Source organism: Leopardus geoffroyi, chromosome E2 (genome assembly GCF_018350155.1).
Source record: "Leopardus geoffroyi isolate Oge1 chromosome E2, O.geoffroyi_Oge1_pat1.0, whole genome shotgun sequence".
Classification (NCBI taxonomy): Eukaryota; Metazoa; Chordata; class Mammalia; order Carnivora; family Felidae; genus Leopardus; species Leopardus geoffroyi.
The window spans coordinates 49998532-50024515 of NC_059335.1; the positions used below are offsets into that span (position 1 = coordinate 49998532).

General features: G+C 46.0%; 2 protein-coding genes and 1 long non-coding RNA gene across 7 annotated transcripts in view; 1 reads left to right on the plus strand and 2 right to left on the minus strand.

Moving 5' to 3' along the window:
- Positions 1–229: 229 nt before the first annotated feature.
- On the minus strand, positions 230–2372 carry LOC123579470. Its single transcript, XR_006702781.1, has 3 exons — positions 2218–2372; positions 1522–1845; positions 230–366 (listed from the first exon to the last, which is right to left on the minus strand). It is a non-coding gene; the product is annotated as an uncharacterized LOC123579470 (long non-coding RNA).
- Positions 2373–4498: 2126 nt separating this feature from the next.
- On the plus strand, positions 4499–15303 carry GABARAPL2 (GABA type A receptor associated protein like 2). Of its 2 annotated transcripts, XM_045443596.1 has the most exons (5): positions 4500–4666; positions 5007–5062; positions 6235–6407; positions 9916–10032; positions 14700–15303. In XM_045443596.1, exons 1-5 carry the CDS (start codon positions 4633–4635, stop codon positions 14788–14790), a joined length of 471 nt encoding a protein of 156 aa, XP_045299552.1. In that variant the 5' UTR covers positions 4500–4632; the 3' UTR covers positions 14791–15303. The 2 variants fall into 2 exon arrangements, with proteins under 2 accessions (XP_045299551.1, XP_045299552.1); XM_045443595.1 differs by lacking the exon at positions 9916–10032 and having other exon boundaries at positions 4499–4666.
- ADAT1 (adenosine deaminase tRNA specific 1) overlaps positions 15296–25984 on the minus strand; it is a 38810-nt gene continuing 28121 nt past the window's right edge. For 2 of the 4 annotated variants that reach the window (XM_045443590.1, XM_045443586.1), the window contains one exon: positions 15296–15410. Coding sequence is in view for 2 of the 4 variants with exons in the window: in XM_045443586.1 (XP_045299542.1) it covers positions 15335–15410 (76 nt within the window). In the remaining 2 variants the exon portion in view is untranslated. Of the gene's footprint in view, positions 15411–21165; positions 24523–25984 lie in introns of those variants that run through there. The other 2 variants (XM_045443589.1, XM_045443587.1) reach the window with 2 other exon arrangements.

The following is a 25984-nucleotide window of genomic DNA, read 5'->3' on the forward strand; positions in this document are numbered from 1 at the left end:
TTTTTTAAACATTTTTTTTTCAACGTTTATTTATTTTTGGGACAGAGAGAGACAGAGCATGAACGGGGGAGGGGCAGAGAGAGAGGGAGACACAGAATCGGAAACAGGCTCCAGGCTCTGAGCCATCAGCCCAGAGCCCGACGCGGGGCTCGAACTCACGGACCGCAAGATCGTGACCTGGCTGAAGTCGGACGCCCAACCGACTGTGCCACCCAGGCGCCCCCAGACTTTTAACTATATAAACAAACAGGTGGTTACCAGAGGGGAGGTGGGTGGGGGGATGGGAGAGATGGGTGAAGTACACTTATCTTCGTGAGCACTGAGTAATGTATAGAATTGTTGAATCACTATATTGCATACCTGAAACTAATATAACACTGTATGTTAACATCACTGAAATAAATAAATAAATAAATAAATAAATAAATAAATAACCATTAAAATAAGACTCCAGAATAGATGGTTCTAGTTGCCTCCTGAGGGTGGCTCTACACTGAGGAAGAGGTGTTTGCCTTCAAAGTTCCTTCTTTCAACAGAAGGAAACACAAACTGTAGCTAGTGTCAGCTTAGTCACAGCTCAAACACAGGGAGGTGACTGCTGAGAATTTAGGTGTATGAAGTACCTCCCCTGGGATGCCATGAGCTTTGCAAAAGTATTTAATAATGGATACAAGGGGAGCCTGGGTGGCTCAGTCGGTTAAGCAACCGACTTCAGCTCAGGTCATGATCTCACGGCTTGTGAGTTCCAGTCCCATCTCGGGCTCTGTGGTGAGAGCTCAGAGCCTGGAGCCTGCTTTGGATTCTGTGTCTCCCTCGCTCTCTGCCCCTCCCCTGCTCATGCTCTATCTCTCTAAAAAATAAACAAACATTAAAAATTAAAAAAAAATCATAATGGATACAAATATTTACTCTTTGATTCCATGATTTGAAGAAGCTAGTTTTTGTGGTTTAAGGAATGTGAGTTTTTAAAAATGCTCAAGGTCTGTGTATATTGTGCCATTTTCATATATTTGTAACTGAGACCAGAGTTCTCAGTTTCCATTTCCCTAATTGTCTCATGTTTCATACACTTTACCTTAAGGACAAAGAGAGTTGTTCTCTTAAAACTACACATTTTGACCATGTTCTAATCTTTTCTAGAAGCTCTCATTCAGGGTTATCTTGAAAAAGTTTCAAATGCCTAAATGCTTGCTTCCAGGCTTTCCAACATTCCTTTCACCAGTATTTATCTATATTGCTTCCCAATTCCCTCTTCCAACCCAGCCTTTGTTTCTATCTATTAAGGGAAGTTTACTCTTTGGAAAAGGTACCCTTCTCTCTGAAACATAAGATTCACATTCTCTGTGAAGTCTTTCTTGATAAACCTCACTTGGTTTTGTGTTGGCCTCCATGGCATTAGCCATCTCTCAACATTCATGTTCACATACCTCTCCAATATTTGCCATTTATTCTGCATGTTTTATATGTCTGTTAATATGTAATTGCACATTTTCCTTATCCTATTTTTTTCTTTTGACTCACCTTTTCAACTTGTCACCCCCTCAATGAAGGCATTCAGTATTTTCAGAACATTCCGTAAGCTAAGTATAATGGCCTGATAGGTAAAGAAGGTGATGTATATCATCAGGGCAGATCGAAGAAGCCAATTAGAATAGTGAACCGGAAAAGGACATTATCAAGAAAGTAGGTAAACTAAAAGAGAGAAAGTGCACATTAGTGAGACCATCAAGTTACATGCCTGTAAGTTGGTGAGTGATGGCATCTTTCCCTCAAGAAGTAAACACTAAGGTCTCCCAGGTGCAACATGGTATACGCAGGCCCTGGATTAGAACAAAATGACCTGCTCTGTAAAAGGAAGCAGGGGTCTTCAGTCTAATTTCTTAATTTTTTTTTTAACGTTTTTTCACTTTTTGAGAGACAGAGACAGAGTGTGAGCAGGGCAGGGGGCAGAGAGAGAGGGAGACACAGAATCCGAAGCAGGCTCCAGGCTCTGAGCTGTTAGCACAGAGCCCGACGTGGGGCTTGAAATCACGGACTGTGAGATCATGACCTGAGCCAAAGTCAGATGCTCAACTGACTGAGCCACCCAGGCGCCCTTCAGTCTAATTTCTAACCCCTCCACTGATTCGCTGATTATCAGATGGTGAACATCCACCTTCATTCCTCAGTGTTTAATTCTATTTGTAAAATAGGTATTTTCACTTTTTTTCCACTTACCCTCTAGCTGATCTCATCCAGTTCAATAACTTGAAATACTTTTCTCTTGAACTTGAGAGACTCATTGATCTATTCACCTACTCCACAACTGCACTTGGATGTGTCTCTTGGGCATCTCAGACTCAATACAGCCAAAACCAAACCTTGATTCTCATGTCCCCCCCGAAGCTGGCTCCACCCTATTTCAGTAAATGGCAATTCCATCCTTGCAAAGTGCTTGACTTTGGCTTTCCCTCACACTTCATATCCAATCTATCATCAATTGTGTCAGCTGTACCTTCAAAATATATCTAGAATACAACTGCTTTCCACCACCTCCACAGACACCATCTTGGTTTAGGCCAACATTGTCTTCTACCTGGATTATCACCATAGCCTTATCTGTTCCCCTGGCTGCCATTCTCAACCTCTTACAGTCTACAAAGAAGCTAGCCTGATCACTTCAAAAGGAAAGCCATAACATGTCACACCTCTGCTAAAAAAAAAACCTCCACTGACTTTTTTTTTTAAGTTAAAAAAATTTTTGTTTTTCATGTTGATTTGAGAGAGAGACAGACAGAGAGAGAGCATGAGCGGGGGAGGGGCAGAGAGAGAGACACAGAATCCGAAGCAGGCGTCAGGCTCTGAGCTGTCAGCACAGAGCCCAACGCAGGGCTCAAACTCACGAACTGTGAGATAATGACAAGAGCCGAAGTCAGACCCTTAACCGACTCAGTCACCCAGGCGCCCCCCTCCATTGGCTTCTCATTTCGTTCTAAATAAGATCCCAAATTCTTCACGAGGAATTCAAAGCTCAACACAGTTTTGTTATACATCTCTTTGATCTCATTTTCTAACACACCCCCCCTTGTTTAGTCAGCTCCTGCCACAAGGGCTTCCTTCCTGTTGCTAGAATATGCCAACCACTTCACCTATTTAGCATTCTATTCTACCATCACTCTTGTCAGCAACCCTGCTTTATTTTCTAAACAGCACCTACCATTACCTGACACATTTATTTTTTGTCTTGTCCCATGAGAATGCAAACTCCATGGGAGCGAGAAGGGTTGTCTGTTCTGTTCACTGCTTTTCCCTAACACCTAGAACAGTGCTCCTGTTTGCAACAGTAATAATTTCTAGGTATGAAATTCAAAGGATTTTTCATTTCATTAGAAGAAAACAAGCAAACAAAAATCTATTTTGGTTGCTCAGACATTCAATCTTAAAATAACCAAAATACTTCTAGAATGAAGCTAGATCCCACAGCACCCATCAGGAATTACAACTGCAGGAAATGCTGAATGACAATGTTCAAACATACAAGCCTTTCAGATGCATCAGAATCACAAGCACATGGCAAGGATCATGTGCCCAATTAAATGAATATTCTTATTAATATTCATCAGCTCATAAACAGATGTTGACCCTGAGCAGACTGTCCTGATGACTCTGCTAGCAAGAAAGGAATGACATCACTGGAGAACCTCCAGGCATATGCTCAGGCAGGTGACACACACACACATACACACAGCCTAGGCTGTGATTGCTGAACTGCCATAGACACCTGTCTTATGACCAACCCTCAGGGGAATTCTCCCAGCCTGACAATCACCTCTAACTCCTCTGCAGTTAACGTTCAGGGGTCTGTTTGTGATCAGTGCGATGTTACCTTCAAATGCATAATTGTGATACCTTTTCTTAAATGTTTACTCAAACATTTATTCATGAATAAAGGAAGGAAATGGAATTTCTTTAAATTCCATTTCTTGGTCCATGACAACCTAGTATGGCTGTCTCTAATATTGAACCCGCAGCTTGTCATCAGTACCTCTCCTCACCCAATCCCCTCAAACTAGTCACACTCCCTGTATGGAGCCCCCAACCTGTTACCAAACAATACTCCCAGACTGTCAATGCCCTAAACAGACTCCCCTCGCCGTCACCAAACACCAGAGACTCTTCTTCTGGCATTCACACCGCCAAAATCCCTCCCCTTGTCATCAATGAGACTTCCCTCATGAAAAGTCCTCTATACGAGCCCTGTTCTAGCGGCCAGACCCCCAAACTCCTCTTCCCGTTACGAACGGCCACCGAGACCCCACTCCTTTACCAGCTCCCGACATCAATTCCTTCCCAGTCACCAAAACCCCTCAAACACGGTCCTGTAGCCACCGTCGTCATCCCACTTCCCCCGGTAGCCCCTCGCGGAGCCACCTCCTGCCCCGCCTCCTTGAGTGTGGCCCCGCTCGCAGGCTCGCGGTCCTGGCTAGGAGCGCCGGAAGCCCCGCCCCCAGCCGGTTGCTAGGCTCCGGCAGCCGGAAGTCCCGCCTGTCGTGTAGTCGCCGCTGCTGCTGCCGCTGCCGTCGTTGTTGTTGTGGTTGGTGCGCTGAGCTCCGCGGCTCCGAGAGCCGGCTGCATCCCTTCCCCGCCGCCGCCATGAAGTGGATGTTCAAGGAGGACCACTCGCTGGGTAAGGGCTCCGTCAGAGGCCGAGGGTGGGGGGTCGGGGCGGCGGGTGGGCCCCCTCCCCCACTCGGGTCGCCTTGGGCTGGGCTCGGCCGGGCGGGGCGGAGGCCGCGCTCAGACTCGGGTCGCTGAGGCTCCGGTGCCCCCGGCGGCTGCCCACGGACCTTGTACCGCCTTTTGCCTTTTTTCCGGGTGGCTCGGTACGGAGGACCGAGGCCGCCGGGACGCCGGAACAAGGGCCCCGGGCGTACGCAGGTCGCTGGGGGAGGAGGGCCGGGGGCCGGGGGCCCGGGAACCGGCCCACGGGCAGGCGCGACCGTCAGTCCGGTGTGTGTCTCCCACAGAACACAGATGTGTGGAATCTGCGAAGATCCGAGCGAAATATCCCGACCGGGTTCCGGTGAGTGCACTCCCCGCCCCCTCACCTCTCTGTCACCCCTTCATCTAGGACTAGTGACAGGGCCCCGGACCATTCAACAGTTGACAAGTTGAGGTTCCAGTCCCAGTTATAGTAGCAGACAGGCCAGACTGGGTTAGGGGCCTTCCGGGGCCCAGACGTGAGGGTCTTGAATTGGTGCTGTTCAGGGCGACTCAGTGCTGAATCTCCCGATCTAGGCCAGCGAGCTGCCTGCAGCCTCTGGGCTCCCTCGCCAATTATGTAAGGAACGATGTTCTAGGACAGGGCAACAGGTCACTGCCACTTTTGGGAACAGTGATGGGGGAAGACTGTCACTTTGGTCTTCGAAGCGGTACTTTAGTTGCAGGACACTCATCTTTAACTTTGAGCCTCTGTCTTTACCTGCCTTCTAGCTGCCTTTCTTCACTTTGACCCGGTCATCCTTTCCTGACCAAAAAATCTTAAAAGCGTCCGAGAACCCCTTCTTCCCTGGTTTCTCCTTAATCAGTAATAAATACGTTCCTATATTACTTCTGTGGTAGGAGATAAAGTTTCTGTAATCCTTACTGAGTTTTAAAGGACATGCATGTCTGTTACTGTAGCACTTTGAATAGCTACTTTGAGGGAGGGGTTAGGAGGGACACATTTGAAACCTAGTTCAGGGAGAGTAGGAACAGGCCAAATGAGGAGCTTGGTTCTTGGCCGGCTGGGATTGCCACTCACTCCCATTAGTCTATCCGTTCCTGTTTCCTGTGTTCCTTGGGATCATACTTCCCCTGTAGTGTGAAGGCAGACCCATTCTGAGGTCCTGCAGTAACTGGCTATAGATGAAAGTCTCAGCAGATATTCTCAGGTCTACTCAGACAAAATGTGGAAAAGCTTTCAAGTAAGGGCTGTGTTTCTCTCATGCATGCTGAGATCCAGGATGATAAATATAATTGACCACAGAAAAGCACTTACTGTTTGCCTGTCACACATTTATATCAGTTCTTAACCTCCAGAGTTAAGAGTTTGTGGTTTATTAAATCAAGGGCATGTTTTCCAGTGTTGTACAGTTTCCCACCCACTCTTTCCCACATACTATTCATCAGCTCCCTGACAGGGCAAGGCTAGAGCAGTGCAGGGCCAGAGCCTCGCTTTAGAAACCCAATCCTGACCTCTCTTTGTTTTCCCAGGTGATTGTGGAAAAAGTCTCAGGCTCTCAGATTGTTGACATTGACAAACGGAAGTATCTGGTTCCATCTGACATCACTGTGGCTCAGTTCATGTGGATCATCAGGAAAAGGATCCAGCTTCCTTCTGAAAAGGCAATCTTCCTGTTTGTGGATAAGACAGTCCCACAGTCCAGGTAAGAAGTGTTTACTGGCATTGGCTATCTGCTTAGCTGCTTACAGAACTCAAAACTTTGAAGGTCAGAAAACTTGTAAATGTCCTGACTGGAAATCTGGATTTTGTGCTCCGTGACATGAGGAGTTCAAGGAAAATAAGAAAGAGCTGCAGTACATGGAATGTCCTTTGGGTTAAGAAAACAGAACAAGGTTGGACTTAAAAAAAAAAAAAAAAAAATAATAATAAAGAAATGCAGCCTCAGACCCTCACGAATCCTTTAACACAGTTGAGGACTTACTTAGGCTTAAGCCATCAGTAGAACTGAAGCCTAAAATGAGATTTTCTTCAAATGATCCATGAAATAAGTCCTGGCATTCTCCACTGGGAGCTTGTGGGCCCTCCTGAGGCTCAGCTTCAGTTAATCACCCCGCTGCTTGCTCTCCAGACTTATTTCGGTGCCACTGTCAGAGTCAGAGTGTGTAGCTGCCTGATCCTCAGGTATGCTAAAATGGCTGCTGTCCAGCAAAAGGCTCCGTGGTCTCTTTACAGACTTCCACCTCCCTGTCACACCTGCTTTCACTGACAGAGTAACCGCCCCCTCGCTCCAGCTCTTGGGCTGCCTGGAAGCATTCTTTGGGATAACTTGGGACCTGAATCAAGGCAGGGGCATTACGATTCCCTTCTTCTGTGTAGTTGACTGCCTAGCTTTAGTTGCCTATGGAAAGAAGAAAATGGACTCATTCTAAATTCCTGGTCAGTCGTTTCCCATTACTGGTTGAGTGCTTCTAGACCCTGAGCCAGATGCTAGTCCCTCTGCCGAGTGTGGGTTCCCTGGCTACGTGTCATCTTGGCGACCCAAACTAAGTCTCATTTGTTACCCCCCAAAAGTAGCACTTCTAAAAGCTAAGGCTTTCAGAAGCCCTGGGAACTAGCCCAGTGTGGCCAAAGTATGTTTCCTTTGAAAATCCTTGGAAGGTCCAGAAAAGGCCTAAGCCAAACTCCATTCCTCTTCCTATGAAAAGTAGAGAGGTCTGGCTACTTGTTGGTCTGATTTTTGCTTTCCCAACCTCCACTGCCTCCATTTCCTGTGTTTGGCAGAGAAGCAGGATAGGGGACAAATGAAAGGTTCTTCAGTAAGGCCGGTGTCCTGCCTGAGAAGGTAGGCTGAGCCCTGCCTGCTGGGTGCTGTGGGTCTCCCGCAGCTATAGTTCGGGAAGCTGTGGTGTTGGCAGAGGCGGTCTAGCCACCTGGTGGGGCTCTTCCAGCCTCTCTTCCCAGGCCTCTAGGCACTGCGGTGCTGGGTGTACTTTTCATCAGGGGCGGAAGCCCTCGGCCTCTGTGGTCATACTCAGCTTCCCTTAAGGCTGTGGGGGAGGTAAATCTTTACCCATACCGCCTGCAGCTTCTGTAGAGCTTTAGTGACCCTGTGTTTCCTCCTTCCTGGAGGTGGCTTCTTAGGTGGAGGAAGTAGGCGACTAAGACCTGTGGCATTGAATTTATTTTACTCGATTCTGATCCTCTGATATTTCTTGAAGGAAATGAAGTAGGCTTCTGGAGACACTGTTACTCTGAGGGCTCCATGTTAATCTAGCAATTAAAATGGCTACAGATTAGCAACTGCCCCCTCCCTCCATTATCCCTGAGATATAAATAGAATTGGAAATGAAGAGTGATTCTCAGGGCAGCAGAGGCTGCTTCATTTTCTCTCCAAGTCCCATTTGCCTTTCCAACCTGATAAGAATCTGCCCTAAAGCAGATGATGCAGCAGTGACCCAAGTCCCGATTTTAGAGAGTCACTAACCAGGCTTCCTCTGTCTAGGCCTGTGGCCCCAGTTAAAGGCTTTCTGCTTCAGGCTTAATGCAGCAGTTATTTGCTGGGGGGTTTTATTAAGAAAAATTGTTCTTCGGGGCGCCTGGATGGCTCAGTCGGTTGAGCTTCTGGCTCTTGATTTCAGCTCTGGTTATCATCTCATGGTTCATAAGTTCAAGCCCTGCTTTGGGCTCTGCGCTGACAGGGCAGAGCCTACTTGGGATTCTCTCTCTCTCCCTCAGTCTCTGCCCCTCCCTCACTTGCACTCTCTCTCTCAAAATAAATAAATAAACTCAAAAAAAAAATTGTTTCTAAACAAAAGAGGTATGTGACATCATTGGGCTTTATCCTGACGGTAATCACCTGATGGTAGCACACACAGAACTGTCACAGGGTCTCCCCCTGAAGCCCATGTGTGACTCAACTTTGCCATCTCCTCCTTGAGGCACCTGAGCAGCAGCTTCTTCCTCAGCTCCTTCCAGCCTCCTTAGGAAGTGTGGGGCCTCCCTTAGCCTTCTGCCGGAGCTTGCATGCTTCCAAGAGCAGCTAGAGGAATAGTCGGGAAGGGAGGAGTCCAGGCCTGCAGGAGCCCTGCCCTGTCCATGACGGATCTGCGTGAGGGTCACTGGTGGAGCGAGCGAGAGGTGGAGCAGAAGCAACTTCAGTTATTCTTGCCTTGGAGTGGAACTTTGGGAGAGCGTTCTATAACACAGCTAAAAATTGTGGTCGTAAAAATGTGGTCATTGTTTAGAGTAGTTAGTATTAAGTGTTGATTCTAGAAATAGAGACCAAGGCAAGTCCCTGAGAGTTTTACTTGCTAAATTCTTTGAGTTCTCCATTTTTTTTTTTTTTAATTTTTTTTTTTCAACGTTTTATTTTATTTTTGGGACAGAGAGAGACAGAGCATGAACGGGGGAGGGGCAGAGAGAGAGGGAGACACAGAATCGGAAACAGGCTCCAGGCTCCGAGCCATCAGCCCAGAGCCCGACGCGGGGCTCGAACTCACGGACCGCGAGATCGTGACCTGGCTGAAGTCGGACGCTTAACCGACTGCGCCACCCAGGCGCCCCAAGTTCTCCATTTTTTTAAAAAGCAGGGCAGAGGGGGTAGGATCGCCGCTCCTTTTTCCCATTTAGCATTGGAAAGTTAAATTCTCTGCCTATGTGCCTGCATTCAGAATCAGGCCAGAAACGGAAGGAGAATTGTGCCTTGATGCAGACAGAACTCAAAGGATATCCGTACACGCTTCCCAGTCATGGCCTTACAGGGAAGCCCAGACCTGGCAGTGGCACCTACCTTTTGGTCTTTGTTTAGAACACAGAGTCTTCTTAATCCCTGTTTAAAATAGAAACAGTAGTATATTATTAAATAAACTATCTGTAAGATGTTATAATTTAGGAATGTTACCTTTGGAAACCTGTGTTTAAGATTGTGGTGCTTAGTTGCTTTTTGATCTTAAAGAGATACTAAGTAAAGGGAAGTTGTGAGATCTTACAGTGCATTCATCCTTTATTTAGAAATGTACTTAAATTAAGCACTTTTGATCATTTCTAGGTAAATACTTATTCAAGAACAGGATTCATTCCAGAAGTAATGGGATTTATATCAGAGAAAAATCTGATAAAAGGAATAGCCAGTAGTTAATTTTTATGTTGTAGAATGTCAGGGAACCTTCATGGCTAAATTAACTTTCACTTTGAGGTGGTTGCCTTTCCAGGGTCCATAGCAGTGGCCACTGTCCTCCCACCTCACCCCATCTGCCCTCCCCTGCTGGGAAAGAGAGAAATCCAGGTCCGGTGGAAGCACGTGGGCTCCAAAGCAGATGGGTGACCAGGTGTGTGCCCATCAGTCTAGCCGGTTCATGAGTCAAGCTGGATCCCACAGCCTTCATGAGCTGCCCTTGGTTGGCCCTTGCCCCTTGGGGGAGGTTCTGCAGGGATCAGGCACCCACACAGTTCTAGGTCAGCCTCCTCCAGCGCAGAGGCTCTTGAGTAGCTTAAATCTAATGTTTGCCCTCAGCAGCTCGGCTATTTCTGGATGTGGATCCTTCTGAAAGGTGCCGTTATGAAAGGCTCATTTGTCTCGATCTGTGTGACTCTGAATGGAGGGGTGGGTGACAGTACTTGAGGGTATCACCATACCTTACTTAGATTGGCTTCGTGACTTACAATCTGCCACTGGCTTTTTCCATTTCTTTCCTGGTCAGACTCAAGAGTTTGGAAGGTGGCAGTGCTTCTGGTACTCAGCGGTACCCTTCTGGGTTGGGTGCATGTATGTAATAGTTGATGCCACAGCGGTGTGCTTTAGTGTCAGGGACTGGAGGTCATCTGTGGGTGTCTTCCCCAGCCAGTGACTTAGGCAGGAGGCCTTGGAGTTGCAGTGTTGCTCGTAAGTGATCAGGCCATTCAGCAGGTCTGTGCGGCTTGGCCTCACGGGCGCATGCGTGTGAGGATCCCCCGGGCATTCTGGCGGCAGCCTGCCCAGCGCTGTGTGGCTTGGGCTCTGTGACCTCTGAGAGGGAAGCACATCTTCTCAGAGGCTTGTGGAACTTGTCCTAAACTGATGTGCCAGCCTCCTGCTGTTTTATCTCGCTGACTTCCATTTAACTCTTTTTTTTAATGGACTTAAAATTTAAACTGTTTGTGGCCTGGCTCTCTGGGGCTCCAGGCCAAATTATTCTGACTTTGTATGTGTGTCACCCGATTCCATAAGTGCTATTTTGAAATCATACCGTACAGATGTGTCAGTCTTCTTTCTTGGCGCTCAGCGATACCTCGAAACCGGGCATTCGCTCACAGGCTGCTGAATGGAGTGTTCAGCTCCCAGCGTTGAGTTTCCAAGTTTCTGCCCAAGGTAGTGTCCCGAGTATAGGGACCCAGTGCTGCTGCCAACTAAATAAAGTTTCCACACGAGGCTGCGTGACAGAGAAAGTTTCCACGCGGGGCAGGGAGAGGAATCTTGCAGTCACCAGGCACAACAGTTGTCACGTTACAGGATCTGAAGGAGGGAGCTCTGTGTGACGCAGAGGCTGGCAGCGGCGGCCTTACCTGGGAAGCTGTTACAAACGTAGAATCTCAGGCCCCACTCCGACCTACTGAATCCAGATGGGCACTTGAACTAGAGTGCCAGTGATTTTGTATGCACGTTTGTGTGTGTGAGAGGCGCTTTTCTCAGGGAGACCTCTGCGGGAGCTACGGGATGCTGCCGTTCGGCCAGTAGAACGGATCTGTGTATGCACTTGGAGGCAGCCCAGCTCAGTGGTAAGAGTGTGTCCTAGCTGTGTGATCTGGGGTGAGTCACTTAACTTCTCTGTGGCTCACTTTTATTATTTCTAAACTTAGGCCGCCTCATAAGATTGTTGTAAGGATAAAAAGAGTTAATATAGGGGCGCCTGGGTGGCTCAGTCGGCTAAGCGTCTGACTTCAGCTCAGGTCACGATCTCGCAGTTCGTGGGTTTGAGCCCCGCATCAGGCTCTGTGCTGACAGCTCGGAGCCTGGAGCCTGTTTCAGATTCTGTGTCTCCCTCTCTCTCTGACCCACCCCGTTCATGCTCTATCTCTCTCTGTCTCAAAAATAAATGAAGGTTAAAAAAAAATTAAAAAAAAAAAAGAGTTAATATAAACACAGAACAGTGCTTGGCACGTAAGTGCTATTATAATTAGGAGATTTATGATCACCCTCCATGGCTGCCGGGGCACTGGTTAGAGAGATTTATAAATGCAGGTTTTACTTAGAAGACGATGGAATCTAAAAGCAGGAAGGAACGAGAGCCGCATGATGATGGGCCTCTGCGTTCGGTCTCAGAGCCTGCCTTAGACAGCGTGGCTCCGGTGGTCATTGTTCATATTAGGCAGAGTCAGGGGTTGGCCGCTGGTATTTATGAGCTCCTCGAGTGTTTCTTACTCAGAAGTGGGATTTAGAGCCATCACACTAGGGCTGCTAACTTGCTAGGAAAAGAGCACACCTAGTCTTCAGATGGAGCCAGACTTGACATTGGCATCAAGGGGTGGCCTCCTTTGAACTGCACACAGTGTCTTTGACCTCTGCCTCTAAATCCCTCTGGTACTGGTGGTGGGGAGAGGGGAGGACAGGTGCTCGTCATGGTCATCCTGGATACTAGGATGACGTGGGGCTAAGAGATCTGTGGCAATAACTGTAGCTGTTTTCCCTGTGGCCTCATTCTAAGGAGTCTCAGAGAAAAGCAGGGTTCCTCAGGGCATTCCCAACCACCAGGGTAAGAATCTTCCTGAGAGACTGAGCTCCATGTCAAGCCTTTTGCTAGCCGCTGGCTCCTTACCCCAGTCCCAGATCACATGGCTCTTAAAGATGACCGTCTCAAACAGGCAAAGACCAGCATGTGTCTTCCTCTGGCAGGGAGACCGGTTCTCAACCTAGCTGCACCTGGAATCATCTTGGGCATTTTAAAACATACTGATGCCTGGCTCCACTCCGACCTCCAGAGATTCTGATTTAATTGGTCTGGGGTGGGGCTTGGGCAGGGAGAGGTTTTAAAGCTCCCCGGAGATTCTGTTGTGTAGCTGAGGTTGAGACCCAACACTCTAGGGGTCCCCAGGATGGGGTTCCTGTCTCTACCCACCGTCCCTCAAGTCCTCACATGTTCCAGGTCAGTGCTGTCGAGAAATGGCATGTGCAAATTAAATTACAAATGTAATTTAAAATGTTCCAGTACATTTAAAGAGAAACAGGTGAAATTAATTTTAATAATATACCTTATTTAGTATATCTAAAATGTCATTTCAGCAGGTAATAAAAATTGAGATTCGTACATCCTTTTTTCATATCAGGTCTTGAAATCGTGTGTATGTTTTACACTTACAGCACATCCCAATTCAGGGAGTCTTATTTCAAGTGCTGAATGTAGCCAGCGGCTACTGTATGGGACGGCAAAAATACAGGACATTTCTCTCATGGCAGAAATAGCACTAGTGGATAGGGCCATTCCAGGAAGTCTTTCTGTGGAGTCCAGGTTAGGAGGTCCTCACAGGGAGCGCTGTTTACCAGATGCTGGTGACAGGTCCTTTGTATTCATACCTATCCACCCCCACTTGTTACTTAAGAATTCTCATCTGCCCACACAGGCAACCAGGCTCACCTTGCAATTGGGCAGGAAGAAGAGAAAAGGAAAAATTCCCCTTTATAAAAATGTGGCCCGTATCCCTGTTTATATGGAGGTCCCATGAGGCCTGCTAGGAACACAGCAGCAGGGTGGGGCTGTGATTGTTTCACCAGCTTGAGGCCTTGCACCCCTCCATCTCCCGCCCCCCTGCCTCAGTTTTACTGAATCCTGCATGTGAGCACCTATTGTGACCTGTCCAGCTAGTGACCTCTGATGTCTTCAGCTGGCTCTCAGACTGGTATCTTACTGCTGGTTCTGGTTGACCCCACGCGTGTGGTCACACTGATGTTGAGCACATGTCTGTGCCTCCTCCTCGGCTCTCATAGAACAGTCACGTGGCCAGAGCTCGCCTGGGGTTCCCTGTGTTACTAGTCTTACCCTGGAGCCGGTACAGCTCAGTTTCATGGCAGAGAACTAGATTAGGTCTCCTGTACTGCAGTCTGTTTTATGGCTTAGGGAAAACCAGCTTTCCCACCCACACATGTTTAAACAATACCTATTTCTGGAGGGTTCTTTGGAAGGTTGGGCAGAGTTTCTCTGGATTCCAGATATATTCTGAGAACTTTCTGCATTACGTGTGAGGAAAATAACTTCTCTTTGATGGCATTGATGCCGATCTCTGGGGCACAGGGTTTTTGGTGGGGGAGCGTCTACAAGAATGAACCCACTTGTACTTACATTAGGTACAAATGATACACCTTCAAATAAGCCTGAAGGAGAAGCACGCTCCTTGTACACTTCTTTACCTTGGCCCTCCACCCACACAGGGATGGGCTGTTTAGGCTGTTAATTTTGCTTAGTTTTTTTGTCTTGCCCTCGGCATCCAGAAAGCATTCAAGTACTAACCAGAGCTGGCCTCTGAAGGAATAACTTGGTGTGAGGGTGGGTTAAATGGCCTTGCTTCAGGGCAGGAGAATGGACATTTGATTCTAGTCTTGTCTACTGATTGCCAGAGGCCTAATTTATCCTGGCTCCATTTCCCTTCTGTAAAGCTGGATTGTCGGCACACGGCAGTGCTAAGATTTCAATTACTTTTCTTGTCTACCACCAAAAGTACGGTAGAACAGCTAGTTTTTATTTATTTTTTTTTAATTTTAAATGTGTATTTATTTTTGAGAGACACGGAGAGAGACAGCGCGAGTAGGGGAGGGGAGAGAGAGAGGGAGACACAGTCTCCGAAACAGGCTCCAGGCTCTGAGCTGTCAGCACAGATGCTTAACCTACGGAGCCACCCAGACGCCCCAGGCAGCTTGTTTTAGTAGTCACGTCCCTTATCTTCAAACCGACTTGCTCCCGGCACCTTGTGGGTAGACTCAGTGACCAAACCCAATTTTCAATGTTGTTTTTTGTTTTTCTCTTTCAAGCCTAACTATGGGACAGCTTTACGAGAAGGAAAAAGATGAAGACGGATTCTTGTATGTGGCCTACAGTGGAGAGAACACTTTTGGCTTCTGAGGGCCAGTGCTGGGCTGGGTGCGCCGCTCCTGCTTGTGTATCTTGTAAATAGCCGGCCATTTTCAGTTACCAGACCTCTTCACGTAGACCTGTTAGTGCATTTGTAACTGGATTTATTTCTTAATATATTGGAAGGTTTTGTTTCCTTAGACTAGTAAATTATCATACAGAGTTTTATTTTGAGTTTTCCTTTTTGTGCACTGTCCTCATGGCTATACTCCAGGGAACTTGTTCCTCTGGGGATCCTATTTAATGAAGATATTTCCATATTAAAGTGAGGTAGGTGGGGTATTAAAGTCAAAGGGAGGGAGATGATGCATTTCTTCTGGATTATGTTTGAAGTGTTAAAGATGGTTAAGTATTAAAAGCACCCAAATTAAATCCTTAGCAATCAGAACACTTGCTTCACTAGATTTTGCCAACTGCCAATCATGTTGGATTGAGCTTATCTGTTCCTCTTTCTGAAAATATTAAGGTAAATAATTAACAATAAAACTTCCTCTTATAAAGGCATTGCATTGTGACCATGTCGTTTATTTCCTTCTTACAGATGGGTGAGAGCCGTAGCCCTGTGTCTGCTGGGCCAGCAGGAGGCATTGTGGGGCCCACAGGAGCACAGCCTAGGACAGGAAGCAGGGGTCTGTGTCATAAGAGGGTTTTTTTTTTTTTAATGGTTAATATATCCACATGGATATATTCAGCTTTAAAAACTATAGAAAGATAGACATTCCAATCTCAGCACTGCTGTGTGCCAGACATTGAGAAGTGCTGCTCCCACTACTCCTTCTTTTCTTCTACAAAAGAAACCATATATATTTACGTACGTTGCTTTTTTTTTCATTTAACAGTATATCCTGGTGATCTTTCCATATCAGTTGATAGGGAGCCTTTTCGTTCATTTTTATAGACAAATAGTATTGCACTGTGTGAATATACCATTATTATGTGCCTAGTCCCATTAACGGTGTTTGGGTTGTTAACAGGCTTTCACTATTTTATACAGTGTTAGGACAATAACTGTAGACCGTAACGTACTCTTTTTTTCTTTTTTTTATATTTTTATTATTTTTGAGAGACAGAGACAGAGCACAAGTTGGGGAGGGGCAGAGAGAGAATGAGACCCAGAATGCAAAGCAGGCTCCAGGCTGTCAGCATAGAGCCCGATGCGGGGCTCGAATTCACAAACTGTGAGATCATGACCTGAGCCAAAGTCAGACGCTTAACCTACTGAGCCACCCAGGCGCTCCCGTAATGTACTCTTAAATGTACCCGCACTCTTTCTAGTGCTGCTCTCCAGTCTCTTCTTCCTAAAAGTCACGATTAGATTTTCCATGTCCATGAAATGCATGATTTCTCACAAATTAGTATACATGTGGAGGCACAACACACCATCTAAGAGGAACAACTTAGTTACTTTCCCAAATCTTCCTTAGATTGATTGTGTTGGAGGCTACAGCCCTACATAGATAATCAGAATAAAGCAACTAGGTATCAGCCCACGATCTGGGAACATGTAGTTAAAATAACTGCCTTAAACTTTCTACAGAGGAAATATAACTTTACCAAGTTATATAAGCAACCCGTCAAAGCTCTCTACTGATCTCAGCTCCCCAGGTGGGATCAGAAGAAACTCTTGTCATTAAGCATCATGTTGGTCTTTCTGAAACCTGACCCAATAAAATCTGCAGTCTCTTTGCTGGTAGTTTTAAACTAGAAACAGGGAGAAACTGACCTCTGAGTGGGCAAGGTAAAAAGAAGGAACAAGTTCTGTGTTAAAAGGAATCTTGTTTGCAGTGACATACACCCAACTCAAACTGGCTTAAGCTCTAAAAAGGCAATTTATTATTTCACTTATTGTACAGGGATAGTTCATTGGCTTCAGACATAGCTCGAACCAGAGATCAAACGATAACATCAAAACTCTTTCCTCTTGGTTTTGTTTCCCTCTGTGTTGACTTCATTCTCAGGCAGATTCCTCTCATGTCATGGCAAAGTGGCCCCGTCAGCTTTGCAAGTCCAGTGGGACAGCATTTCTTCTGAGGACAATGTTAAAAGTCCCCAGGAGGATTCTGGCTTCACTTGAATTACCAAATAGCTTCTCGCCCATCCCTGCCTGAGGCAGGGACTGGTAGGAAGGAGTGGTAAAAAACCCTCATTTTAACCATGTGAACAGGATAGGACTATAGAGCAGCGGAGGAGGGATAGCTTTTCAAAGGCATTTTGACCTGTTTCTGTTTCACAACCACAAACCCACAAATGAACAGTAGTAGAGAGAAGAAGAAAATCAAAAAGCAAGTGTCTCTAAGTCAGCTGTGTTTTGCTTTCCTTCAAAATTAAAAGTAATTTGGGGCACCTAGGTGGCTCAGTTGGTTAAGTGTCCGACTTCGGCTCAGGTCAGGATCTGGCAGTTCATGGGTTCAAGCCCCGTGTCGGGCGCTGTGCTGACCGCTCAGAGCCTGGAGCCTGCTTCGGATTCAGTGTCTCCCTCTGTCTGCCACTTCCCTGCTTGTGCTCTGTCTCTCAAAAATAAACATTAAAGAAAAGTTAAATTAAGTTACAGGGGTGCCTGGCTGGCTCCGTTGGTAGAGCACGCGGCTTGATCTCAGGTCGTGAGTTCGAGCCTCACGTTGGGCATAGAGATTACTTAAAAAAAATTTTTTTAATTAAAAAAAAGTAATTTATAACTTTTATTGAACATGCGCTGGATACCAGATGATTTACATATATCATCGTGGTTAGTCTTCAAAAAGCACTTACGAGACAGGTAGTGTAATTCTCACAGCTACACTGCTATCAAGTGACAGAGTTAAGGAGATTTAAAACTCGAGATTTAAGAGGAAAGACAGAGTTGGCATTGTGAAATCATTTCATAATGCTTGTTTTTTTTTTTTCTATTTACAGTATGCCTCAAACTGCTGGATACTGAGGCACAAACGGGAATAAAAATGTTACCCCGTCTTTCAGAAACTTACAGTGTGGGGATAAACCTATACATAAATCAATAATAACGAGCAATATTAGAAAGTATTCTTGGAACAGAGGAAGGAGTAGCTATTATCTATGAAACAAAGTATTGAAGAAAGCAGTCTTATATGTAATACTAATAAAAAATGGATTTGTCAATCTTGCCTTTAAAATGTAGCATCTGAATAAAGGTTTGAAAAGTTTTTAAAAAGTAGCATCTAGTTTCACCCAACTCTAGTCCTTAAAATACGCTAGCAAGATTTTACAGATGAATTTTATCGAACTATGTAAAGAATCCTTAACCCTTTCTTAAGCTTGCAGAGATTAGAAAAAGGGAATAATCACAAATTCATTTTGAGAATTAAAATCTCAATGCCCAAAACTTTGTAAGAGAGAAAAATTAGATCTCATTTATCAACAGAGAAAAATCCTAAATAAATTACTAGTATATAAAATTTAGTAGTGTACTAAAAAATCATGACCAGGTAGAGCTTCGCTCAAGAATGGGTTATATAGTCCATCATTATGTCTATGAATAAAATATTCCAAACTGGGGTGCCTGGATGGCTCAGTAAGCTAAGCATCCAACTCTTGATTTTGGCTCAAGCTCATGATCTCACGGTTGGTGGGATCCAGCCCCATGTCCTCGGGCTCTTTGCTGTCAGTGCGGAGCCTGCTTGGGATTCTCTCTCTCCCGCCCTCTCTCTCTGCCTCACCCTCACTCGCACGCATGCTCAACTCGCTTTTTTTTTTTTTAAGTTTTTAAAATGTTTATTAAATTTTTTTTATTTTTTTTTTAATTTTTAAAGTTTATTTATTTTGAGAGAGAGAGAGAGACAGCAAGCAGGGGAGGGGGAGAGAGAGAGAGAGAGACAGAATCCCATGCAGACTCTGTGCTGCACAGAGCCTGATTCAGGGCTTGAATTCATGAAACCAGGAGATCATGACCTGAGCTGAAACCAAGAGTCAGATGCTTAACTGACTGAGCCACTCAGGTGCCCCTGTTTATTTATATTTGAGAGAGAGAGAGAGAGAGAGAGAGAGACAAAGCATGAGTGGGGGAGGGGCAGGGAGAGAGGGAGACACAGAATCCGAAGCAGGCTCTAGGCTCTGAGCTGTCAGCACAGTGCCAGATGTGGGGCTCGAACTCATAAACCGTAAGATCATGACCTGAGCTGAAGTCGGACGTTTAACCGACTGAGCCACCCAGGCTCCCCTCTCTCTCTTAAAATAAGAAATAAACTTAAAAAAAAATACACCAAATTAATAACTGAAGGAGAAAAACTATATGATCATCTCATAGATGAAGAAAAAAACGCCAGAAATAACTCAAAATCCATGCATAACTTTTAAAAAAACCTCTTAGCAAATAGAAGGGTACTTCTTTAACTTGATAAAGGGAACCCATAAAAAATCTACAAATATGACTACAAATATGACTTATCATTTTTTATTTTTTATTTTTTTATTTTTTTTTTTCAACGTTTATTTATTTTTGGGACAGAGAGAGACAGAGCATGAACGGGGGAGGCGCAGAGAGAGAGGGAGACACAGAATCGGAGACAGGCTGCAGGCTCTGAGCCATCAGCCCAGAGCCCGACGCGGGGCTCGAACTCACGGACCGCGAGATCGTGACCTGGCTAAAGTCGGACGCTCAACCGACCGCGCCACCCAGGCGCCCCTGACTTATCATTTTTTAAATGTTTGTTTAGTTAGAGAGAGAGTGCATGCACACACATGCTCTGGTAGGGCAGAGAGAGAGAGAAAGAGAGAGGGAGCAAGAGAGAATCCCAAGCGGGCTCTGCGCTGTCAGTGCAGGGCTCAGACTCATAAATGGTGAGATCATAACCGAGCTGAAATCAAGAGCCAGATGCTTAACCAACTGATCCACCTGGGTGCCCTGACAGCAAATATTTAAAGCTATGGTAAATAAGGTAATATGATAGGTACTGATACTGGGATAGACAAGTACTCTAATGGAACAGAACCCAGAAATAGATCTGTATAGAAAACATACGTCAGAGGTGGCGTGACAAATCAGGAGAGAAATGAAGAACCAGTCAACAAATATAAATTGTACTGTGAAGTCTGAGGGATGAACTTTATGGCATGTGAACTTTATCTCAATATTCTCAATTAAAGCTGTAAAAAAGACTGCTGTCACTGCTCTGCTTCTCCTCAACACTGTCCTGGCATAAAAGCAATACAGTAAGAGAGGAAAAGTAAATGAGAGGCACAAAAATCAGAAAGGAAGACTAAACTGTTCTTAAATGTAGACAGTGATAATCTACACAGAAGAATCCAAGAGGATCTGTAAAACTTAGAACAAGTCAGAAAGTTCAGCATGGTTGCTGGATATCAGGTGAGTTACAAATATGGATATTGTTTCTACATACCAGCTATAAACACTTAGGGAGTATAATAGGGAAAAAGATCTCATTCTCAATAGGAGCAAAAATCTATAAGTGCAGAGGAATAAATTTAATGTCATATGCAAGACCTTCATGGAGAAAATGACAAAACATTATTGAAGGACACGAAAGACCTAAACAAAAGGAGAGATACACTAATATACCATATTCGAGGATGAGAACACCCAATATTGTAAAGATGCATATTGCTCCAGATTAACCTATAATACAATTCCAATAAAAATCCCAACGAGTTTTTGTTTATTTGTTTGTTTTTTGTGGAATCTGACAACTGATGCAAAATCCAACTAGAAGAGCAAAAGGCCAAGAATAACCAAGAGGTGATGAGAAAAACAAGCTGGGGAGACTTATCTTAGCAGTAGTTAAGTAATTAACACTGCACCATATGCCAATAGAGATAGACAAATAAACCAGGAAACACAACAGAAACCCAGAAACAGACCTGTGTTTAAAACATAACAGTGACGGGGGCGCCTGGGTGGCCCAGTCAGTTAAGCATCCGTCTCTGGCTCAGGCCATGATCTCATGGTTCAGGGGTTCCAGCCCAATGTCCAGCTCAGTGCTGACGGTGTGGAGCCTGCTTGGGATTCTCACTTGCTCCTCTCTCTCTGCTCCTTCCCCACTCACACTTTCTCCCTCTCTCCTAATAAAAGAAATAAACTTAAAAAAAAGGTTTTATATATACATATATATATATATATACACACACACACACACACACACACACACACACATATATATATATATATATATGACATGAAAATCAAAGGGAAAATGATGGATTAGTTAATTATATTCTATAATTGGCTATATATGGAAAAAAAATGGATCCTGGGGCACCTGGCTGGCTCAGTTGGAAGAGTATGCGACTCTTGATCTTGGGTTCGTGAGTTTGAGCCTCATGTTGGGTGTAGATAGAGATTAAATAAGCAAATACTAAAAAAAAAAAAAAAAAAAAAAAAAAAAAAAAAAAAAAAAATCCCCATATTACACCATGCAAAAAATAACAAGAGGAATTAAATATCTAAATGTGGAAAAGTAAAACCCACAAGAAGTTTAGAATATCTATGGCCTTGGACTAGGGAGGGAGTTCTTAGTCAAGATACAAAAGTACAAATGATAAAAGGAAAAGCTGATAACTTTAAGTACATTAAAATTTTTAATTAAAAAATGACTTTTGTACAAGAAAAAAAGTACTATAACAGAATAGGAGCCACAGAGTGATCACATTTGCAACAGGTATAAATTAAAAAAAAATTTACATCCAGAATAAATAAAAAACTCTTCCAATGAATAAGATATAACAGCCCAATTAGAACAACAGGCAAAGGAGAACAACAGAAAATCCTTAACTTTACTCAAGGCCACTGTGTCTCTGGCACATTGCACCAACTCTAGAGAGTGCTTTTCACAAAGATTACAGTGTGAACAGTGCCCCCTAGAGTTGTTCAGTGCATAAGCTCTATACTAAAAGATGCAATCTTACACTGGTTGTATCTGTAGCACTGTGGAAATGCAATGGAAAGCAAACTATGGGATATCATTGCACACTCCTCAAATTGGCCAAATTACGTTGCAGCATATAAAAATGGTGGGAGGATGTGAAACATCTGGAATTCTCATCAACTGCTTCTGTGAGTGGAAGTTGGTACCATCACACTGGAAAGCAATTTCACAATATCCAGTGAAATTAAAAATGCAGATAACCCATGACTTAGCAAAGTCCACATCTAGGTATATAGCCTAGAAATATCCCCACCCATGTATAATATTCATCAACAGGACAATAGAGGGGATGATATGTGGTATATTCATATAAAGGAAACGACAACAGCAGTAAAGTGAATGCGCTACGGCTACATGTGTCAACAGAAACAGACCCCCAAAATGGTGCTGATGAAGGAAAAAAGCGAGATGCAGAAACAGTCAGCATGATATCATCTCTATCAAATTTAAAAACATGCGGAATAATCGTACGTATTACTTACAGATGCAGACGTACGTAATGGAAGCAGAAACCACACAACTGAGGGTGGTTACCTAACAGAGGGAGGGGAACAGCCTCAGGGAGGCAGGAGGTAAATGTGGGGGCTCAAAAACAACTAGTCCTATTTTATTTCTCCACAAAATAAAAACACAAAGCAAATGTAGCAAGATGGTTACCACTGATTGTGTGGTGGGTGTTATTCTTTTTATGGTTATGTTTGAAGTATTTCGTAGCTTTTTGTTTCTAAGTTACACCGGCAAGAACAGAGACTGGGTCCTTCTGGAGGAAGAGCACGAGGGGGACTCGATCCCTCACTTCCGCTTCCCTCCTCGGCCCAGGAGAGGCTGGCTCCTACTTCCCTGACCCTGCACTTGCTGAGGATGCCAAAAATAACCTTGTCCCCCAGTGGGGGAGGAGAGATTATTCCCCCCCCCCCCCCCATGAAGCTACTAACTGGCTGGTCACACTCTTCTCTGTGCTTCTCCACTTTCTCCTGAGCTCTCCATGGCCTCAGGCCAGGGTCCCCGTTTCTTCTCATTCCACCCACATTCTCTCTGGATGATTTTACCTTAACTCACATCTTCAAGGACTTCCTAGAAATAGATGGCCCCCCCATCTCTGTCTGCAGTCCATCTGTCTCCTGAGCCCCGAACCACTCCCTTCAAAGTGCCCACCCCTGGTCCTTATCCCGAGGTAGTACTCGGAAACTGAGCTCATCATCCTCGGCTTGCGGCTCCTCTTCCTGGGTCCCCTTCCCTGATACGTGGCACCACATTCCGTCGTCTGTCCTGTCACCCAGCAGTAACCTGGGAGCATCCTCCTTCCTTCCTCCCTCCTGCTCATCCCCTACCTGCAACCAGCCAATCAGCCCCACTGGCTGCTGTGTATTTCTTGCTTGGTCCTCTCCGTATGGCTCCTAACACCATTACTGTCTGGGCTTCAGCATTCCTCTTTTAATGACTCCAGTAACCCCCCATCTGTGGTCTCCCCGCCACCATCCCTGCCCCTGCTATTCTAGCCTCCCTGCTGCAGAGGAGAGCGATCTTTCTAAAATGCCGCTTCCATCCCAACACCCTTTTCTCACCATCCCTGAAGTGCTGAGTCTTCAGGAGAAAACCCCAAGTCCTCTCTGACTTGCCCCAGGTGGCCCTCGAGCTCCTCATACTCCGCCAGCCCAGTCGTGCCCTGCTCTCCTCGCTGGCCTTTGTATGTGGTGATTGGACCTCAGATCTTCTCGCAAACTGTCCTGCAGGTGCCACCATTTCTCTCTGCCCGCTAACCCGTGATCCTACCGTCCGCCTTGCGCCCCTCCCCCAGTTGGGTGTTAGGTCTCTATCACGGCCACCCTCACACTGCGCTGTTCCACCGTGAAGGCACCTGCCCGTCTTCCCCGTCGGTCAAGGAGGAACAAGAGGACCGTCCCTATCCCTGCACCTCTGGCGCACAGCGTCATGCCTGCCATGCTGATTGTGTTCAGAAGGCACAGGGGGCTGGTCGACCTGGGGCCGAGAGGCTATGTAACAAGCACTGACGTGTCTTAATTTTGCAGCAGTGGCTGAAACACACGGTGGCCACAGGGAGGGCACAGGGCAGCTTTGGGCATCCAGGCACCAGTCCCAAAGGTGGCCCAAAGATCTCCAAGGAGAATTTGGAAGGAGGCAATATCAATTTTCTTATTCTCAGAAGGCTTGCTCTTCATTAGACCAAATGTCGGAACGCTTTAAAAAGTACAATTGGCTCCCCTTTTCATCTTGATTGCCTTAGGGAGGAAAACCCCAATCCTGGTGGTTGACATCAGGGAGGCAAAGCCACAGTTAGTGGGAGGATCTACAGATACCTCTGTGATCAACAGCTTCGCTTCCTCGCCCCGTTGGCAGCTGGAGAGAGGCCGCTGCTTCCAGATGTGGAGCGGAGACGGTCTGTGCTGGAAAACGTGCGTGCCTGGTGTGCAGCGAGAGGCTCCACAAACACGTGTCCAGTAGGCTCCTCCTAAGGACAGTCTCTTAGGTTCATTAGCAAAAGCTCTGGAAATCAGGATTCGCCCACTGAAGAGTCACTTGTGAGCTAAAATACCAAGGATGGTGTTTCCTGTGTGCCGGCTAGGCGGCCCTCCTCATGGCTGTGTTCTACGTGATCTGATCTTATCCCTGAGACCCTGTTGCCGGGGGCAGCGTTGCCCTCGCTTCAAAGAGGACGACGCTGACACTCTGAGAATGTTCTGACCGATCCGAGATCACACAACCAGTACATCCTGGAGCCGCAGTTCCAAGTCATGTCTATGGCCACAACCCATCCTTGCCCTGCTAGGTCAGAGGATACGCATCGAAGGCCTGTGTCTCTCTGTGGCCCCTAGACATAAAAGTAAACATCCAGATTCTGAACGTCTGACAACAATCAGCTGGAACAAAATAATGGCGCCTCATTGGACAAGGAATACACTTCTCAGCTCACTGCACCTACTTTCTTTACAAAGTTTCCTACTCCTGGAAATATTTGGGTTTGCAACCATTGCACCATAGTTTATGCACCTACCTTCCTTCCTTCCTTCCTTCCTTCCTTCCTTCCTTCCTTCCTTCCTTCCTCCCTCCCTCCCTTCCTTCCTTTCCAGAGTGAGCAAGCAAACAGCAGAGCAGCAGAGAGGGAGAGGGAGAGAGAATCCCAAGCAGGCTTCACACTGTCAGCGGAGAGCCAGACACGGGGCTCAAACTGATGAACTGTGAGATCATGACCTGAGGAAAAACCAAGAGTCTGATGCTTAACCAACTGGACCACTCAGGTGCCCCACCATCCATTTTAGAACAGAATTCCTCCAAACTGTATGGAAGCAAAAGACTGACCCATGTTGGCCCTCCTCTTTCGTGAAGGAGGCAAAGAGATGGGCTGCACGGCCTGGTCTGCCCGCGTCCGCACAGGCGAGTGAACGCTGTGGTCTGGATCTGGCCACTCTATCGCCCTGAAGCCTTGTTTCTCCCACTGCCAGCTGGTTTCTCAGCCTGGCAGTTATGATGGGCCAAGGACAGAGGGGGGTTCACAGTGGTACTGGATAAACCAAGAACAAAAAGTACAGCGTGGAAACATCGGCTGAGGGGCGCCTGGCTGCCTCAGTTGGAGCAGGCGACGCTTGATCTCGGGGTTATGAGTTCGAGCTCCATGTTGGTCTTAAAGATTGCTTAAGGAAATAAAAAAAAAAATTACACACACACACACAAAAACCCCAGCCGAAAAGGGACTCACTGGAGGTCAAAACGGTCCATAAGGAGTAGCAATAAAAAAGGAATCTGGTGAAATCTTGGCAGGGATGAGGGAATGTACATCGAGAAGAGCTCTTTTCTCTCAAATAACAGAATCGAATTCAACCAAGCCACGGGTGAACTGGATTGCGTGAGCACCATTGCCGAGCCAAGCTTGGGTTGCCCACGGTATAATTTCTCAGAGATCTCCTGAGGTTGCACAGAAAGGTCTTGTTGTTGAACTGAAGGGGGTTGCTGGGAATGGGCCCTGTTCTCCTGCTCTGTTGTCAGGTTGGTTTCACCACCCAGGGGCCCACCGTACCTCTCCCCATGGAGACACTGCTGGGTTTCAATGCGCTTTTCATTCTCTTGGCTGCCTGAGCAAACAGCCATCACTGTTTCCATTGTGAGCTCTTCTCCTTTTGGAGCCAAGCCCAAGTTCAGGGAACATGTGCTTGAGACCAACATTTGGCAGCCTGGGTCCCCACTTGGAGTGACTGTGTCTTTGCCTTTTTCCTATTAAGACACTTTGCTGAATTTGGAGACTGGAAAGCAACGCTGAACACGCTTAGTTCTAAAAG